Below are 19,294 nucleotides of genomic sequence, written 5' to 3' on the forward strand. Positions count from 1 at the left end.
AAATGTGCCCCAGCTGCCTATTCAATGTTCATTTATATTTACAAGGGCCAAAATATTATGGCCAAGTCATATAACCAGCAGTGACATTGAGAATGTCTATGTCTTCTCTACAACTTCTAGAGTGGGTGGAATTTATATTCCGATAGGATGAACCATCCTACTCCCTGCATCACTTGTATAGAGCCAATACCATGGCCGCACCAGTTAACAGATAGCATCTGTAGAGAATTTGATGCAGGACCGGCTATAGATGGGACAGGTGTATACTTTAGAAAGAAATCCGGTGAGATGCCTGCTGCCTGTGTCCCTGATGGGACTGCGACCCACAACTGCCCTCACCCAACCTGCCCATCGTGTGGGGGCTTACAGTATATGATTTTTACTAACCTTTGGCCACCTGGCTAAGAGATTTTCCAAGGAGGTAAAACTGAAACCTTCTGATTAATAAAATATACTTTTTTTAACTTTTTGGATGGCCACAGGGCAGTATTGGGCAGAGAACTGGAGACAGAACCAAGCTAAACAAAAATGGCAGCCATCCAAATTTACAACTAGCATCTAACCACTTCAATAACAGCTTTCAGTGCTGTTGCATTTTAAATGACAATTGCGTGGTCATGCAACAATGTACCAAATTACATTTTTATAATTTTCTTATAGATAGATAATTATTTTGGGGGTATAAAGACCCCGTTCACACTGGGGCGATCCGACTTGCCGGGGCGACCTCACAGGTCGCGGCGCGCAGCTCGCACCGCGACCCCGGAGCGGCCGGCACGGACTTCATAACATTGAAGTCAATGCAGGTCGCCCCAAAGAAGCTCCGGACCCTTTTTCTAAGTCGGAGCGACTTGTGTCGCTCCTATTAGAACGGGTCCACAGCTTCTCTATGGCAGGCGACCTACGGCGACCTGTCAGGCGACCAGGTCGCCTGACAGGTCGCCCCAGTGTGAACGGGGTCTTAATCACCACTGTTTTTTTTACTTTTTGCTAAATAAATGAAAAAAATCCAAAAAGTAAAATGTTTTTCCTAGTTTCTATTATAACATGTTGCATTTAAGTAATTTTTCTTCTTCACTGATGTGCCCTTATGAGGCTGACCTGATTGGCACTGATGAGGCTGCACGGATGAACACTGATGAGGCTGCACTGATGGGCACTGATGAGGCTGCACTGATGGGCACTGATGAGGCTGCACTGATGGGCACTGATGAGGCCGCACTGATGGGCACTGATGAGGCTGCACGGATCAACACTGATGAGGCTGCACTGATGGGCACTGATTAGGCTGCACTGATAAGTTGCACTGATCAGTGCCCTGATTTTTAGTGCAAACAATGTACTCACTGTGCCCTGTCGGACTTGCCAGTTATTGCCTCTCCTTTTGTCACACAGAGTGTGGGGGAAAAAAAGCCAATAACCGGCAAGCCTGTTTACATGGGACCAGCTGTGATTGGACACACAGCTTATAACATGGCAAAGAGCCGCTGTGATTGTCCCTTTATCACGATCTGTGATTAGCTTTGCCCAAAGGACACAGCGGTTACAGAGCGTGCCCGATGCACCTCCACGGTAGCGTGCTCAAGGTGCACATGTGGGAGGATGTCTTTGGACGTCCTCCTAGAATCGAAGAGCCACACTGTAGCGGTCTTTCGGGTATAGTGCAGGCAGCAACCAAAAAAAGGCCTTTTATGTGCACCTTACTTTAAAAACAAGTTATACGTTAGGGTGCTTGCCATTTTTATTTAGCTTCGTAGAATTTAAGCAGGGACATGTTGGATGTCTTCAGCTGCCATTGTGCTTTGCTGGATTTCTGGTGTGTCCTATGCCTTTAGGAAGCAATAATCTACCCCATGGTATACCTGCCCCTAATGTATGCATTGATATACATACCCCAACATGGAAACTCTCCCAGACTAGAACAGCCTTTTGCAACCCTTTTAGCCCAGAGGAACCCCTAAAAAAAATGTCAGATCTCGAAGGAACCATTACTAAAACCAATTAATCAGGACTCAATGGTCCCTTACATTGATGGTCAGTAGGAGTAATGCTAAAAAAAGAAAATTGGAAAAAAAGTAGGAATAATGCTAAAAGGATAATTGGTGTCAAACTGCTGGCTCTGCTAAGTGTTGGTCCTGGAACAATGCAGGCACCATCAAATGGAAGGTCAACTAGCCACAGCTCAGGGAATCCCTAGCAACCCCTGGAAGAACCTTAAAGCAGAGTTCCGGCCTCAAATTCCTTTTTTAACTAAAAATACCCCTATAATACTAATCCATCGCCCTTTACAGAACCGCTATTCTAATACTTACAAGGTGTACAGTATTGGATTTTAGTCAAAATCTTACTTTTAAAAACGCTGTCTGGGTGCGGCCATCTTGGATGTGGGCATCTGAAGCCGCAGTGTAATCTGCTGTGTCTTTATCCTGATTCCATGGAGAGTTCTGGGAGTTCTTCCTGATTCCAGGGAGTGTTCTGGGAGTTCTTCCTGATTCCAGCCTCCTGGGAGTGATGACAAACAGCTCCCAGGATGCAATGCAAAGGCGTAAGTGATGTCGGTGGCCGTGGCCACAGAGGGGGGAGAAGGAGGAAGTACAGTAAAAAATGCCCTGTAAATAAGGTAAGGGACCCCCGAAAAAAATTGAAAATGCCCAATTGTTGATCAGCATAGCGAGCACTCCAGGAATCACTAAAGTTGCAAAATAGGCCGGAACTCCGCTTTAAGGTTCCACGAAAGCTTGGTTGGGAATGGCTGGACTAGAATTAGGACTGCACTATACAGAGGGGCACAGATTTGGACAAATAGACACTACTAATATTTGGGACTATAAAAGACTTGAGAAGATAAAGTTTCCTATGATGTCTGTGCCTTATTTTTGGTGAAGCCTCCTTTCCAACATTTCTAAAGCAAAGTCACAAAGTCATGACTCTCCATACCTGACTCATCTACATTTCCTGTTGTCCCCTGTCCTCCATCCAGCTCCTCTGTGTCAGCAGGACATTGAGTGACAAACTGCAGGTTACAGCAGAGACAATGTTTTAAAGGCAAATTGCAGAAAATCAAGTTTTACATGAATTCATTTACATATTTATAGCACTTTTCTACCCCCTATTGCAGGGGTGGGGAACCTACGGCCCGCGGGCCGTATGCGGCCCCCGAAGCCATCTGATCCGGCCCTGCCATTGGGCTGCCTCCGGAGGGAAGGGGAGCGCCTCCTGATTACACACAGAGCGGGATCCTCTGCTTACCCGGCACGGGCGCTGTAATACAAAGTCACGCCTCCTACCTATGATAGACAGCACAGTGGTGACGTCTATTATAGGAGTCGGTCCAGGAGGTGTGACTTCGTATGAGAGCGCCCACGCCGGGTAAGTAAAAGAACCCTGCTCTCTGTGTAATCAGGAGGCGCTCTAATCCCCATGCGCTCTGGATTGATGGGGGGCACTAATCACTCTGCATTGATTGGGGCACTAATCGCTCTGCATTGATGGGGGCGCTAATCACTCTGCATTGATTGGGGCACTAATCACTCTGCATTGATGGGGGGCACTAATCACTCTGCATTGATGGGGGGCACTAATCATTCTGCATTGATTGGGGCACTAATCACTCTGCATTGATGGGGGCACTAATCACTCTGCATTAAGGGGGGCACTAATCACTCCGCATTGATTGGGGCACTAATCACTCTGCATTGATGGGGGCACTAATCACTCTGCATTAAGGGGGGCACTAATCACTCCGCATTGATGGGGGCACTAATCACTCTGCATTGATGGGGGGCACTAATCCCTCTGCATTAAGGGGGGCACTAATCACTCCACATTGATTGGGGCACTAATCACTCTGCATTGATGGGGGGCACTAATCACTCTGCATTGATGGGGGCACTCATCACTCTGCATTGATTGGGGCACTCATCACTCTGCATTGATTGGGGCACTCATCACTCTGCATTGATGGGGGCACTAATCATTCTGCATTAAGGGGAGCAAACCTGGAAAACCAGTTGCAACATCATCAATACCAGCTAACATCATACACCTCACCAAAGAGAAGCAGTTGCAGCCATCACATTAGGGGGTGAGTTAATTAAATGTTTGACCAAATATAACAGGCACATTTTTAAGTTGATAATTTTGATAATTTTGTACGCCCCCCAAATTATTTTAAAAATACCCAAATGGCCCTTCGGCAGAAAAAAGGTTCCCTCACCCCTGCCCTATTGGATGAAGATGGTGAGGCAGCTATCTTGGGTGCACTCAACAGAACATCATACTAGGATCATTTTTAGACAAGAGCCAATTAGCTTACAAGTATGTCCTTGGTGTGCTAGATACTAGCTCTGAAGGAGGGTAAGGAAAGTCCCCTAAAACGCGTTGGCTCAACTTGTATACTTTTATCTCAAACAACTATAGAAATCATCAACTGAGACAATTTTCTGGCCACCGGACGCTCCTCTCCAATCACCCTTGGATTGTTAGAGGAAACCCTTGCAGACACAGGGAAAACATGGAAGCTCCCTATGGATAGTGTCTTGACCAGGACTGGAACCAAGGACCTTGTAGTAGTTTCACCTGGTGAAATTACTAACTAAAAAGCTACTGAGCTGTCCATACGCTATATCATTAAAGGTTTGTGGACATTCGACCATCGCACCTATATGGGTTTGTTGGACATACCATTCCAAAACAATGGGCATTAATATAGAGTTGCCCCATACCCTTTGAAGCTAACAACCTCTACTACTCTGGGAAAGCTTTCTACAAGATTTTGGAGTGTCACTGAGGGGATTAATGCCAATTTAGTCAAAAAAGCATTTATGAGTTACTGATGGTGGATGAGAAAACCTGGCTTGCCATTAATATTTCAATTCCACCTAAATATATGCAGTAAGGTTGATATCAGGTAGCTTGGCAGGCCACACAAGTTCCTCCACACGAAAGTCTTTACAGAGCTGACTTTGTGCACATGGCACTGTCACCCTGGAACCAAAAAGGCCTTCACCAAACTGTTGCTACAATGTTAAAAGCCCACAATTGTCTAAAGCCAGCTTTACATGGATCGAAATTTGGCTGGTTCAGCAGGGACCGGCCGCATTACAATCCATGTATGGGCAGGCTGATTTTACCCAAGTCGATTGATTGACTTGGGTACAAGCAGCATGTCTGATTTTTCTACATACGGTTAATGCCAGCAGTGATGGCGAACCTTGGCACCCCAGATGTTTTGGAACTACATTTCCCATGATGCTCATGCACTCTGCAGTGTAGTTGAGCATCATGGGAAATGTAGTTCCAAAACATCTGGGGTGCCAAAGTTCGCCATCACTGGGCTATAGCCACTAGCAGTAACCAATGTATTCTGCCAGCCAGGAATGCTCCCTGCGCCCCCCGCTGGCAGAATACATTAGCATTGCGGGAGGCATTCCCCATTGACACTCACTGACTTTGTTGATGGGGGAATCCCCGTGGTGGAAGGAAAGAAACTGTTATCATCTATGGCCAGCCTTAAATGTCTTTATATGCTGTAGCAGTGTCCAATAACAATGGCCGGTTACAGAGTACTGACAAATACTATTGGCCATGTGGTAGGTGTGATGGTCAGGTGTCCACAAACCTCAATGCCAGTTTTAATTCATCTCTTATTTCTGCTGTCTCATACTGTATATCTTTCACGTCAGTGACCCACCTAGCCAAAATCAGGATGACAACCCAGAAAATCAGCAGCTTCCATATTTCTGCCTTATGGGTTCCCTTTAAGAAAGATGTAAAGTGAACCTGTTTTTTGGCCATACAGTGCAAAGTGAGAGGTGGGAAGATCCTCCACCAACCCAGACTGTACAAGGTTCTTGTGTAAGCTTCAACTTTATCAGCAAGCCAAAACTTACACTGGACTGTGTGTGTTCCCCCAGCACAATGTGACAATGAGATTGATGATTGACCACTAAAGCCGGCCATAGAGGGATCGAATTTTGGCCAGTTCAGCAGGGACCAGCCGAGATTTGATCCATGTATGAGCAGGCTTGTTGAACTTCAGTACAACCAACCTGTTGGATTTCTGGCATGCGATTACTGCAAGTGGCTAAAGTCGCTAGCAGTAATCATTGTATCCCGTTGGCAGGGAAGGCTCCCCACTGGCAGAATGCAATAGCACCGTGGGAGGTATTCCAATGACTGTGTTGATGGGGGAGTCAAGTAATTTTCTTTCCTGCATCTATGGCCTGCCTGACACACCAGCCCTATTTTGCGGGGGGCATGATGAGTGACAGGTGTTCTGTCATACTGAGGTACTTGTACCAGGTATTTCTTGGGTGGTCTGGTTGTGGATTGTGATGGTGGGCAAGCATGAAGATGGTAAGTTAAAATGACCCATCCAGTAAAGATGTCAGGAAAACAGTTTTTTTGCCTGTGCCCATTTGAATAGACTTTGGCACCCAGTTGCCTATTTAAAGAACTGCTAGGCTCAAGATTATTGCTGAGTGGTCATCAGCTCCTGTGATCTGTGACCAGACCTTGCTTGCTTCTGTGTTTTACCCAGTGTATCTTGTGACATTGCCTGATCTTGAATCCTCCAGTACCCAGGGCTGTCTTTATGTTGGGGATAAGGGGCAGCTGTCCCAGATAAAAGTTTTACGGTATCGCACTAGGTCGGTGCGCCCTTCTCTTGTTTTTTATATAAATTAGTGGTACACTTTAGGGCTCCATTCACACTTGGCGTTTCTGGCAAACACGCATGTTCTGTGTGCTTTGTTGTCCAGCAAACGCACTAAAAAAAGTACCACGCTCTGCTCCAAAAAAAATGTTTTTGAGCTTCTTGGGGGCATTTGTGAACCATAGGGCAACCCATTGAAGTAAATACATTGCCCTATGTGCGAAGGGCAGAAAAACTCTAAAATGCACAAAAAAATGTGAGCGGGAATTTGAGTTCCGGCTACATTCAGGTGTGAACCCAGCCTAAAAGCAAAAATCACTCCAAGACACCGACAGGGACCCCAGTGATTTACTCACATAGCAGCCTGTACAGCAATGTAGCGTGGCTGCTGGCAGGGCTTGTAGCTGGAGGGATGCCTTAAGGCTCAGTAATGACTGCAGAGTGGAGCGCCATTGTTCCCACATCAAACATGAACATAAAGGAGCATTCACCTGGGTTACCATAGTGAGGGATGGCTGCTTGATTGTGTGGTGCCTTCAGACTGACAGCTCCATCATTCTTGCTCACTGCGGGGAGGACGATTGATACAGCAACCATCTGTGTAATGAGGACAAAGATAACCCAGCAACTCCAGGAAACACACTGCAACTACTAAAGAGAGCAATCCACCTGGCTTGCTTAAATCGGAGCTTTTGGCATCATATCACAGCGAGATACAGCAGGCTTTTCATTCCGCTTCTGCGATTTTTGTCTCCTTTAGACCTCCCTATCAGAAGGCAGGGTTCAAAACCGCAGAAGATAAAATCAAAATAAAAGCCAGCAAGTAGACTGCATGCCCTGAGTAAGCTTAAAGCGGAGTTCCACCCAAATGTGGAACTTCTGCTTATATGCTCCCCCCCCCACCTCCGATGCCACATTTGGCACCTTTCGGGGGGAGGGGGGAACGGGCACCTGTTTTTGACAAGTACCCTTACCCACTTCCGTGAGGCAGCCCTGCGGTGCTGTTTCTTGGAAGTTCGCCCCCCCCCCTTCTTTTTCCTCCGCCGCCGGGCCAATTACAAAGCACAGCGCGGTTTGCGCATGCGCAGTAGGCAACCAGCTGTGAAGCCAAAAGGCCTTACCCTGGATGGCGGCGGTAGCACCTGAGAGCCAAAATCGGCTTTGGGTGCCGATATCGCAGGAACCCTGGACAGGTAAGTTCTAATATTTAAAAGTCAGCAGCGACAGGATTTGTAGCTGCTGACTTTTAATATTTTCATGGGGGCGGAGCTCCTCTTTAAAGTGGATGTAAACTCTCACATATACCCAGTGAAGTGAAAGGCCTCAGATGATACACAGAAATGAGACAAATCTCTCTACATAAATTTTACATTACAAATTTAAAATTTTTTAATTTATATCTGCTGTCTTCGGCTTTATATATTTTTTTGAAAGTGAACATCATTTTAGAATTTTTTTCTTCCTATTCCAGCACTGGGTGTGGAGTCTTGGCATACACTGTGCGACAACTAATTGAAGGAAAGAGACACACCCCCCTCCTCCACATAGGCAGAGGAAGGAAGAAATATGCACAGCTGTGCTGTGAATAGACCAACTCTCTGCTAATCTATGGATAGCACCCACCCCTGAAAACTAATTTCCAGCTGCTTTTATCTCCTGTGTCGGAGAGCTTGTCAGAAGTTATCAGGCTGATATCAGAGGAAGGGAGCAGCAGAATATCACAGGACTTAGTGCTTTGGAGACAAATAAGTAAACACTATAGATATATGTGCCCAGGTCAAATTTCATGAATCGGGTTTACATCCACTTTAAGCCTGGGTTGACACTGCTGCGGTGTGGGATTTGCAGTGATTCCTATATGTTTCACAATCGCACTCCTTTCATGTGAACCGCTGCAGGTGTCATTAAGTATGTCATCAACACCCCAAAAATGGTTCGCTAAACGTAGTGCAATTGGCAGAGTGGGATCACATGGGTGTGAACACCCATGCGATCCGATTCCAGTGCAGCAAAAGAAAAAAAAGGTGCATGCACCTTTTTTCATGCGGTTGCAGTGCGATTTGAGCTATACCAAATTAATGGGCTTAAGCTGCACTGCAAAGGATCGCATTTGATTTGAACAGGAATGCTGTGTGATTCCTGTCCGAATCACATGCAGTTCCCTGCTCAGCATCAGTGGGAAACCAGGTTGAGGACATCAGTCATTAAATAAAACGGGTGTCCTGCATGCCTGTTCTGGTCAGCAGAAAAAGTTTGGAAGCTACAGTGCATTGAAAAAGTATTCATACCCCTTGAAATTTTCCACATTTTGTCATGTTACATCCAAAAACGTAAATGTATTTTATTGGGATTTTATGTGATAGATCAACACAAAGTGGCACACAATTGTGAAGTGGAAGAAAAATGATAAATGTTTTTTAAATTCTTTCTTACAAATAAATATCTTAAAAGTGTGGCGTGCATTTTTATTCAGCCCCTTTTAGGCCCCTGCACACGGGCTTTCCGCCCGGCGGACTCCGTTTTGCTCAGCGGGGATCGATCCGCCGATCCCCGCTGAGCAGGCAGATAGCAGGTCAGTCTCCTCTTACCTTGCAGAGACGGAGCTGTCAGATCCCCGCTCTCCTCTATGGGAGATCGGATGATAACGGTCTGCCTGTCTGTTTTCATCCGATTTGATCCTCAAGACGGATGGAAATTAGGGTTACCATCTGTCTGGATTTCACGGACAGGATCGAATCGGATAGCAGCAGGGTCAGCGGACATGTCACCGCTGACATCCGCTGCTCCATAGGGATGCATGGAGCATCCGATCCGGTCCATCTGAAAAACTGACAGGCGGACCTAATCAGAAAGCCAGTGTGAAAGGGGCCTTACTCTGATACCCCTAACTAAAATCTAGTGGAACCAATTGCCTTCAGAAGTTACCTAATTAGTAAATAGGGTCCACCTGTGTGTAATTTAATCTCAGTATAAATACAGCTGTTCTGTGAAGCCCTCAGAGGTTTGTTAGAGAACCTTAGTGAACAAACAGCATCATGAAGGCTAAGGAACACACCAGACAGGTCAGGGATAACGTTAAGGAGAAGTTTAAAGCAGGATTGGTTATAAAGAAATATCCCAAGCTTTGAACATCTCACGGAGCACTGTTCAATCCATCATCCGAAAATGGAAAGAGTATGGCACAACTGCAACCCTACCAAGACATGGCCGTCCACCTAAACTGAAAGGCCGGGCAAGAGGAGCATTCATCAGAGAAGCAGCCAAGAGGCCCATGGTAACTCTGGAGGAGCTGCAGAGATCCACAGCTCAGGTGGGAGAATCTGTCCACAGGACAACTATTAGTCGTGAGCTCCACAAATCTGCCCTTTATGGAAGAGTGGCAAAAAGAAAGCTATTTTTGAAGGAAAGCCATAAGAAGTCCCATTTGCAGTTTGTGAGAAGCCATGAGGGGACACAGCAAACATGTGGAAGAAGGTGCTCTGGGGTCAGATGAGACCGAAATTGAACTTTTTGGCCTAAAAGCAAAATGCTGTGTGGCAGAAAACTAACACTGCACATCACCCTGAACACACCATGCTTTTCTACAGCAGGGACAGTGACGCTGGTCAGAGTTGCTGGGAAGATGGATGGAGCCAAATACAGGGCAATCTTAGAAGAAAACCTGTTGGAGTCTACAAAAGACTTTAGACAGGGGCGGAGGTTCACCTTTCAGCAGGACAACGACCCTAAACACACAGTCAGAGCTACAATGGAATGGTTTAGATCAAAGCATATTCATGTGTTAGAATGGTCCAGTCACAGTCCAGACCTAAATCCTATTGAGAATCTGTGGCAAGACTTGAAAATTGCTGTTCACAGACACTCTCCATTCAATCCGACACAGCTTCAGCTATTTTGCAAAGAAGAATGGGCAGAAATGTCCCTCTCTAGATGTGCAAAGCTGGTAGAGACATCCCCAAAAAGACTTACAGCTGTAATTGCAGTGAAAGGCTGTTCTACAAAGTATTGACTCAGGGGGGTGAATACAAATGTACCCCACACTTTTCACATATTTATCTGTAAAAATGTTGAAAACCATTTATCATTTTTCTTCCACTTCACAATTATGTGCCACTTTGTGTTGGTCTATCACATAAAATCCCAATAATATACTTTTACATTTTTGGTTGTAACATGACAAAATGTGGAATATTTCAAGGGGTATGAATACTTTTTCAAGGCACTGTATGGGATCACCAACAGACGCTAACAGATGCTAGCTGTTTTTAGACACGGTCTACAAATTTCCTTGTGACAGGTCTCCTTTAGGCCTCATTTACATAGCTGTCCAATCGGAATGATTCTTTTATGCTTTTTCACAAAAAGAAAAAAGTGGAAAAAAAAAAAAAAAAGCATCAGCACACAACAACCAAATACATAAATCAAAAAGGGGAAAATAGGGTTTCTATCTGTCCGGATTTCATGGACAGGATTGGATCGGATAGCAGTGGGTGTCAGTGGACATGTCTCCACTGACATCCTCTGCCCCATAGGAATGCATGAAGCATCCGATCAGGTCCGCCTGAAAAACTGACAGGCGGATCGGATCGGATCGCCCGTGTGAAAGGGACCTACTGCATTTTTACACAACTCAAAAAATATTTGTTTTCTATGGGGGAGATTTAATAAAACTGCAACACTCAGAATCTGGTGCAGCTTGACATCGTAACCAATCAGCTTCTAACTCCAGCTTGTTCAATTAAGCTTTGATTAAAAAATAAATAAAATTGAAGCTAATTGGTTTCTATTCAGAGCTGCACCAGATTTTGCACTCTCAAGTTTTAGTAAATCAACCCCTCAGTGCCGGTTCACACTTATGCGATGCGGGAAGGCTGCGAATTCGCAGCCTGTTCCCGCATCGCATCCGCACCTCTGGCAATTCACACTGCCATATGCGATACGCAGGGGGTGTCAATTAAATGTTAACGACACCCCCAGTTTAATCGCATATCGCAGTGCGATTTGACAGTTCGCACAGGATCAGATTGCACAAGTGTGAACCGCTGTGCGATCCGATCCTGATGCGGCGGAAAAAAAGGGTCCTGTGCGACTTTGGTGCGGGTGCAGTGCGAATTCAGCCATACAAAGTGTATGGCTGAATTTGCATCCACACATGAGATCGCATGTAATGAAGGAGCAGTGCGCTCCGAATTACATGCGATCTCGCAAGCCACACATATGTGAACCGGCAGTTAAGCGTCCCTTCACACGGGCTTTCCGCTCGGCGGACTCCATTTTGCTGGAGATATAAATGATTAGAAGGGGTAATTAAATTAGAACTATAGGCCAGGGCCATCTTACCGATTGGGCATGCTGGGCAGTTGCCCAGGGGCCCCACCTGCCCAGTAACCCAGCCCCAGCCAAGCATTAGTCCCGATTCCCGTGTGCTTCCTGCCGCCAAACTTAGCAGGTGGCAAGCGCCTGTCGGCCCTGCGCTGCTGTCAGGCCACTTGGGCTGTGGAGGAGGAGCCCACAACTGCAGGAATGCCTGTCTGCCTCCACGGGAACAGGCGCACACAGGACAGTTAAGTCTGACTCCCGTCCATCCGTGTGTGGGTTCACCAGACCCAGCCGCCGAACATGGAAGCTGTCATTAGCCTGGCACTGCTGTACCAATAAATATCGGCTTATCAATAATTTGCATTTTTATTCTCATGGGTGATTGTGTAGGCGGGGCCCCAGTGCACTGCATTGCCCGGGCCCTTTAATGCTCTTAAGACGACACTGCTATAGGCAAAACTTTTTATTTTGGATAGAGCAAGGGAGGGTTTTATCCCCAGTCAGATATTTTTTCCTTACCTGTGTCCCATTGCGGAGATTTCCCTTCACTTCCTGTCCCATAGCCAAACAGGAAGTGAGAGGAAATCCCCGCAAATGAAGGGAATTTATTGGGAACCCCCAACTCACCAGAACTAGTGTCCCCATTGGAAGATTTCCTCTCTATTACTTTTCTGGGGACAACCCAAAATTTTGAATTTTCTTTTACTTTTCACTTTCAATGAAAATGGTAACCAGGACAAATAGAGAGAGTGAATCTTCCGAATGGAGGGGCGCAGACAGCAATAAAAATTGACAGGGGTTCTAATTGCTCTTCCCTCTATCCAAAACTAAAAAAAAAAGTTTTGCCTTTAAGCTGCAAAAATCAATAGATGCAAATAATAATAGGTGAATATTACCAATACAGTTAGGAAAGACGAATATAATAATAATATAATAATTGCTCTTAATATAAAAGAAGGAAGCCTAATATAATAATATATTGATATTTATAATATCGATGATATTGAAAGAACTGATTTCTTATCCCGAAAGTACAGATTTTGCATAATAATAATTAAACGGCAAAAAGGATTAATTTCGCTTTTTGTTCACACCAGGCAGGTGAGTTGTATAAAAGTGCGGCATGTCTGCACTTTTACGCATCACAAAATTTTTTTTTTTCTATCTGTCCTTGCGTTGCGCCTGCGTTGATTAGCGCAGTTTGACAGACACGGTGTGAACGAGCTCTGACTGTGACTACCCTAATAATATAATAATAATATAATAATTGCTATTATACAAAAGAAGGAAGCCTAATATAATAATATATTGATAATTATAATATCGATGACATTGAAAGACCTGATTTCTTATCCCGAAAGTACAGATTTTGCATAATAATAATTAAATGGCAAAAAAGATTAATTTCGCTTTTTGTTCACACCAGGCAGGTGAGTTATATAAAAGTGCGGCATGTCAACACTTTTACGCAACACAAAAAATCTTTTTTTTTTCTATAGCCCCGTACACACGTACCGATTGTAGGCCGTAAATATTCGGCCGCCGACCGATCGGCCGATTGTAGGCTTGTTAGTATGATGCTTCCGACAGCCGACAGCGCATTTTCGGCTGAACAAAATCTGTCGTGCAGACTTCAAAATTTTTGTTGGCCGTCACCAGAACGGCCGATTGTTCGCCAGTCAGTACAGATTTCAGCCGACAGACAGCAGATTTGCAAGACTGGGCAAGCTCAGAAAAGAAAAAAGACAAGGAAAGTGAACCATCACATGACATCACTTCTGCAGTCGGCTGTTGTTGGCCGACAAAATTTGTGTGCAGTCTTTTGCAGTTTTCAACAGACACGACAGCCCTGGACAAAAGACGGCCGATCGTTCGACCGACGATCAGTACGTGTGTACGGGGCTTTAGTGTCCTTGCATTGCGCTTGCGTTGATCAACGCAGATTGACAGACACTGTGTGAACGAGCTCTGACTGTGACAACCCTAGAAGGAACACAGATAGCAAAAGTTTACTTTCAACAATTGTTCACAAATCTCAAGCAGTCTTCGGTCTTTCTGAGGATTAAAAACTGTTGCAAAGATCAGTTATAATGAGTTACATATTAAGGTACGAAATGTATTTTGGAGGCATGGATATTTCCTGAGATCATTGCATTTTTACATGTATAATTGAGATAATCGCATATTATACGTGAATATAAATAATATATTTTATATTATATCATATATATTATAATTGAGATAATCGCACATTATATGTGAATATATTTAGTATATATTATATTATATCATATATATTATAATTGAAATAATCGCACATTATACATGAATATATATATATTATTTATTATATATATTATAATTGAGATAATCGCATATTATACATGAATATATATATATATTATATATATTATAATTGAGATAATCGCATATTATACGTGAATATAAATAATATATTTTATATTATATCATATATATTATAATTGAGTTAATCGCACATTATATGTGAATATATATATTATATCATATATATTATAATTGAAATAATCGCACATTATACATGAATATATATATATTATAATTGAGATAAATCGCACATTATACGTGAATATATATATATATATATATATATATTATATTATATATACTATAATTGAGATAATCGCACATTATACGTGAATATCTATTATATTATATATATTATAATAGAGATAATCGCACAATGTACGTGAATATCTATATTATTTGCAATGCATGTCATTCCTCAGTCTTTAATCCTCTATAACAGCTGCTGTAGGTGACAATCTGTAGAGGAAAGTCAGAGTGTATAATGAGTTCTTACCCAGCATGGGCTAGCAGGGATGGACAGGGACCGTGCTTGGTGGACTGTCCCTCTGATGGCGGCTTGTCCCAGGTACTCAGGTATAGGAGAGTCCCTACACTGCCCTGCAGAGCCCACGTCCCATTTGCCCTGTCCATCACAGCCAGGCCTCCCAGGGAAGCACCGCCCCTTCTGTTTGCTGTCACCAGGCAGCCGTCTCCAGGGCAACAGGGCAACACAATCCTATTCCTGCAGCACATGATGGCTTCCCCTGTAATCCATCTGTGCAGGCCTGATTGACAGCTTGTGTGTCATAACAACCTGTAAACTCATTCTAACCCCGGTGTACAGCACGGCGCCGCCTCAACAAGCTTTTAAAAGTGATTAGAGAGAAGTCCTGTATTATTGATGAATAAAAAGTGAGAAGGGTTGAAGCGAAACGCTATCTACACCGTGTACGGAAACACTGGGGATAAAGTACCAAGGCCGTATACACTATATTACCAAAAGTATTGGGACGCCTGCCTTTACACACACAAACTTTAATGGCATCTCAGTCTCATGCTGGCCATACACTATACAAATAAATCAGCTATTTGGACAGTTCTTTCGTTTTTCGGCCAGTTATAGGGCATGAATCAGTATTCGGTTGTGACAAGTATGGAAATTTTCTGCAGAATGAACGATAAATTGAAAGGTTAATGTGTTTCTCGCCCTAACTGTTTGTACTAGGTGTATGGGAAAAAAACAAACAAAAAACTGATTCATTTGTGTCCATTGAACGATTTATTGGTCATTACATGATGGCACGATCGCTTGCTCTCACAGCCAAGTGTTCCTTTTTCGAAAATGAGTTTTAATGATTGTTAAATGATCACTGATGTTGATTGAGAAGGCCTGGACTGCAGTCTCCGCTCTAATGCATCCCAGAGGTCTTCTATCGGGTTGAAGTCAGGACTCTGTGCAGGTCAGTCAAGTTCCTCCACCCCAAACTCGCTCATCCATGTCTTTATGGACCTTGCTTTGAGCACTGGTGCGCAGTCATGTTGGAACAGGAAGAGGGCCATCCCCAAACTGTTCCCACAAAGTTGGGAGGATGAAATTGTCCAAAATGTCTTGGTATGCTGACGCCTTAAGAGTTCCCTTCACTGGAACTAAGGGGCCAAACCCCACACCATAATCTCCCCTCCACCAAATGATTTGGACCAGTGCACAAAGTGGATTATGGTGTGGGGTTGTTTTCTCTTACGTCCTCTGACAGTCGCCGCCCACTCATACAGTCTTCACTACTGGGTATTGGTCTTATCCACAGGAGTAAGCTAGGCAGATGATTTTGTTAGAAAACATTCACAAAACCTTGTATAGACACACCTACAGGGGGCCCAACCCCTGAAAAACAACCCCACACCAAAATCCCCCCTCCACCAAATAATTTGGACCAGTGCACCAAGCAAGGTCCATAAAGACATGGATGAGTGAGTTTAGCTGTATGCTATATCCCTCATTTGTACATTGAGGATTGTCTCCATTATTTTCTGCATCAATAAAGGGGATTTTATGGAAGTGCGGCCAGCCAGACATTCTTCACATTGGATTTCACATGCCATGCGCCTGGGTCACTGCAAATGTAATGCGGCATGCCCAGTTGTTGGGCAGCACTGCCTGTCAAACTCAGCCATGCAAGGCAATGGGGTTACGCCGCAACCGCAAGCCAAACACCTGGCTGACTCATGTTTGCGGCACATTGGCCTCATAATAAACTGCCGCTCGGAAAAAAAAAAACAGGATCACTCCCTGAAAGCCTGACGGTGGCTGCTTAGCCGCACTTTGAAAAGTGATCTACTGCAGATCACATTTTAGAGCACAGCTTAGTGTGATCCCAGCTCAACAGAATCTTATTTTTCTTTAAAGGTTTTATGCGGCAAAAATATATTTTTTGGGGGGGACCTCTCCCCTCACTTGGCCTAGGCTAGAATGACTTGCACAGTGCCCACAGCCCCCTGGGATACCCACATCACAATCCCAGGTGGCCACGGGTTATTCTATAGCAGTGTTTCTCAACTCAAGCACACTAACAGGCCAGATTTTAAGTATTACCTTGGGGAGATGCAGACTAGAAAACTGCAATCACTGAGCAGCAAATGATATCACCTGTGATGTATTTCAGTTTTCTTGCAAACCTGGCCTGTTAGTGTGCCCTGAGGACCGGAGTTGAGACACACTGCTCTACAGTGCATGCATCAGAACGTCAGGGAAGCTGGACATTTATTCAGGGTTTTTGCAGCTGCCTCCCCCAATGACAAAGCACATGGGCATCATCAGGGGGCCACTGCACAACCCAGAAATAATGCTCAACTTCTGTTGAACCGGCTTGCATACACATGGGCTGAATGCCAGTAGGTTTCTAATGAACTGGCCGATGTTGCCCGGCTTCCTTATAATGACAACTGTGGACAAAATTTGCCCAATGTGTGTCTGCTTGGCCCCTTGTAATATTGACCAGGGGAGCACAATTTGGGTAACAGTTGGTGCCTGGGCCAGGACCTTCATAGCAGCATCACCAGACAATTTTTTTAATGAAAGCTGCAGGTAAAAAAAAATAGATTGGAGACAATCCAATCCTTCTCCACCATCAGATGGAGCTCTGGCAAATTTGGCTTAGTGCTTAGACTCCGTGCCTCAGTTGAGTCCCCATCACCCGCCAAGGGCATGTGCGCTCATCCTGCTGGTTTCCGTGTTAGCCATTCCACTGCTATAGCCACTGGCCTAGTAATGGCATAGTAATATATTTTGCACGACAATATATGTATATATTTTTTTAATATGAATTGTATATAAACATTTTCTTAGTGGTGCTCCCATCAGGGTAATGTTATGGTTTGTTGGGATCATTATCTTATTATGCTCAGTATAGCACGTTAGGGCAGTTCCAACCAAAAATATAAACTATACAACCCCAATTTTAAAAAAGTTGGAACGCTGTCTAAAATCTACATAAAACAGAATGCAATGATTTGCAAATCCCATAAACCCATATTTTATTCACAATAGAAAACATATCAAATGATTAAACTAAGAAAATGTACCATTTTATTAAAATAAATGTGTGATTTTGAAATTAAGGATAACATATCTTAAAAACATTGGGACAGGTCAGCAAAAAGCTGGCAAAGTAAGTGGCAATAACAAGGAACAACTGGAAGAACATTTTGCAACAGGCCCGTAACATGATTGGGTATAAAAGAGCATCTTAAAGCTGGCAATAGATTATGCAACCGTTGAAAGAAAATAACGGAATTTTTGTAAAATCTTACCTGTAAAATTCCTTTCTCTGAGTCCTCCGACAGTCGCCGCCTCTTCATATTCGTCACATATGGGGTATTAGACTTTGCTCCGAAGGAGTAGCTAGGCAACAGAATATGTTAACAATAAAGCTTTTAACATATCCCACCCTCAAGGGGTGGTCCCCTCAGTCAATACCCTCCTACTTCCTGCAACCATATCTCAGTTTTAGTGGAATAGCAGTAGAGTATACAACCAAACCCCAAAAGAGGGGCGGGGGCGGCGACTGTCGGAGGACTCAGAGAAAGGAATTTTACAGGTAAGATTTTACAAAAATTCCGTTTTCTCTTACGTCCTCCGACAGTCGCCGCCTCTTCATATTCGTCACATATAGGGACGTCCCAAAGCAGTGCAAACATGAGGGGTGGGAAACGCATCCGCGCCGAAAGGCAACGCAGTCTCCGCAACAAAGAAAGGAACCTTACCAAAGGAAGGAAACCAGCTGGGCAACAGCAAAAAACAAGTGCTCAACAGGAGCAACAACCCAGGAAAAGACAAAAAAACCAGGGGATACAAAACTTATCCCAACAGCCAGGAGTCCCCAACAAGGGACCCTAGGGAACAGCCGCACTAAGAACCTTGCGGCCAAAGGAAGCATCCGCCGATGCCTGAACATCTACTTTGTAGAATTTTGTGAAAGTGTGCACGGTCGACCAAGTCGCCGCCTTACACACCTGGGCTACAGAAGCCCCATGACGACAGGCCCAAGACGTACTCAGAGATCTAGTAGAGTGCGCCTTCACAGGCACAGGGGGAACCTTCCCCTGCAAAGCATAGGCCTGTTCAATGGTCTGCCTGATCCATTTGGCGATGGTAGAGGCCGAAGCCGCCATGCCCTTCCGAGGACCCTCTGGAAGAACAAACAAGGAGTCCGTCTTTCGAAAAGACTCAGTCGATTTAAGGTAAACCCTTATCGCCCGAACAACATCCAGAGAATGCAATCTCACCTCCTTTGGATGTTTAGGCTTCGCGCACAACGAAGGCAAGACAATATCCTCATTAAGATGGAATTCCGAAACTCGTTTCGGAAGAAACGAAGGATTAGGTCGCAAGACCACCTTATCCAAATGAATAACCAGGTACGGAGACTTGCAGGACAAAGCCGCCAGCTCCGACACTCTGCGAGCCGAAGTGATCGCCACCAAAAAGGCGACCTT

General features: G+C 44.5%; 1 protein-coding gene across 1 annotated transcript in view; it reads right to left on the bottom strand.

Annotated features, from left to right (window-relative positions):
* The window catches only part of LOC309562138 (tubulin tyrosine ligase 3-like), a gene marked incomplete at its 3' end in the record, with an annotated part of 112,413 nt that overhangs the window by 33,863 nt on the left and 59,256 nt on the right, over positions 1-19,294 (bottom strand). The window contains exons 6-7 of the mRNA XM_082266264.1: positions 7,147-7,170; positions 2,938-3,013 (exon numbers count right to left, since the gene is read on the bottom strand). Coding sequence (XP_082122390.1) covers positions 2,938-3,013; positions 7,147-7,170 — 100 coding nt within the window. The remainder of the gene's footprint in view (positions 1-2,937; positions 3,014-7,146; positions 7,171-19,294) is intronic.

Source organism: Pelophylax lessonae (assembly GCF_965119305.1).
Source record: "Pelophylax lessonae genome assembly, chromosome: 8".
Lineage (NCBI taxonomy): Eukaryota > Metazoa > Chordata > Amphibia > Anura > Ranidae > Pelophylax > Pelophylax lessonae.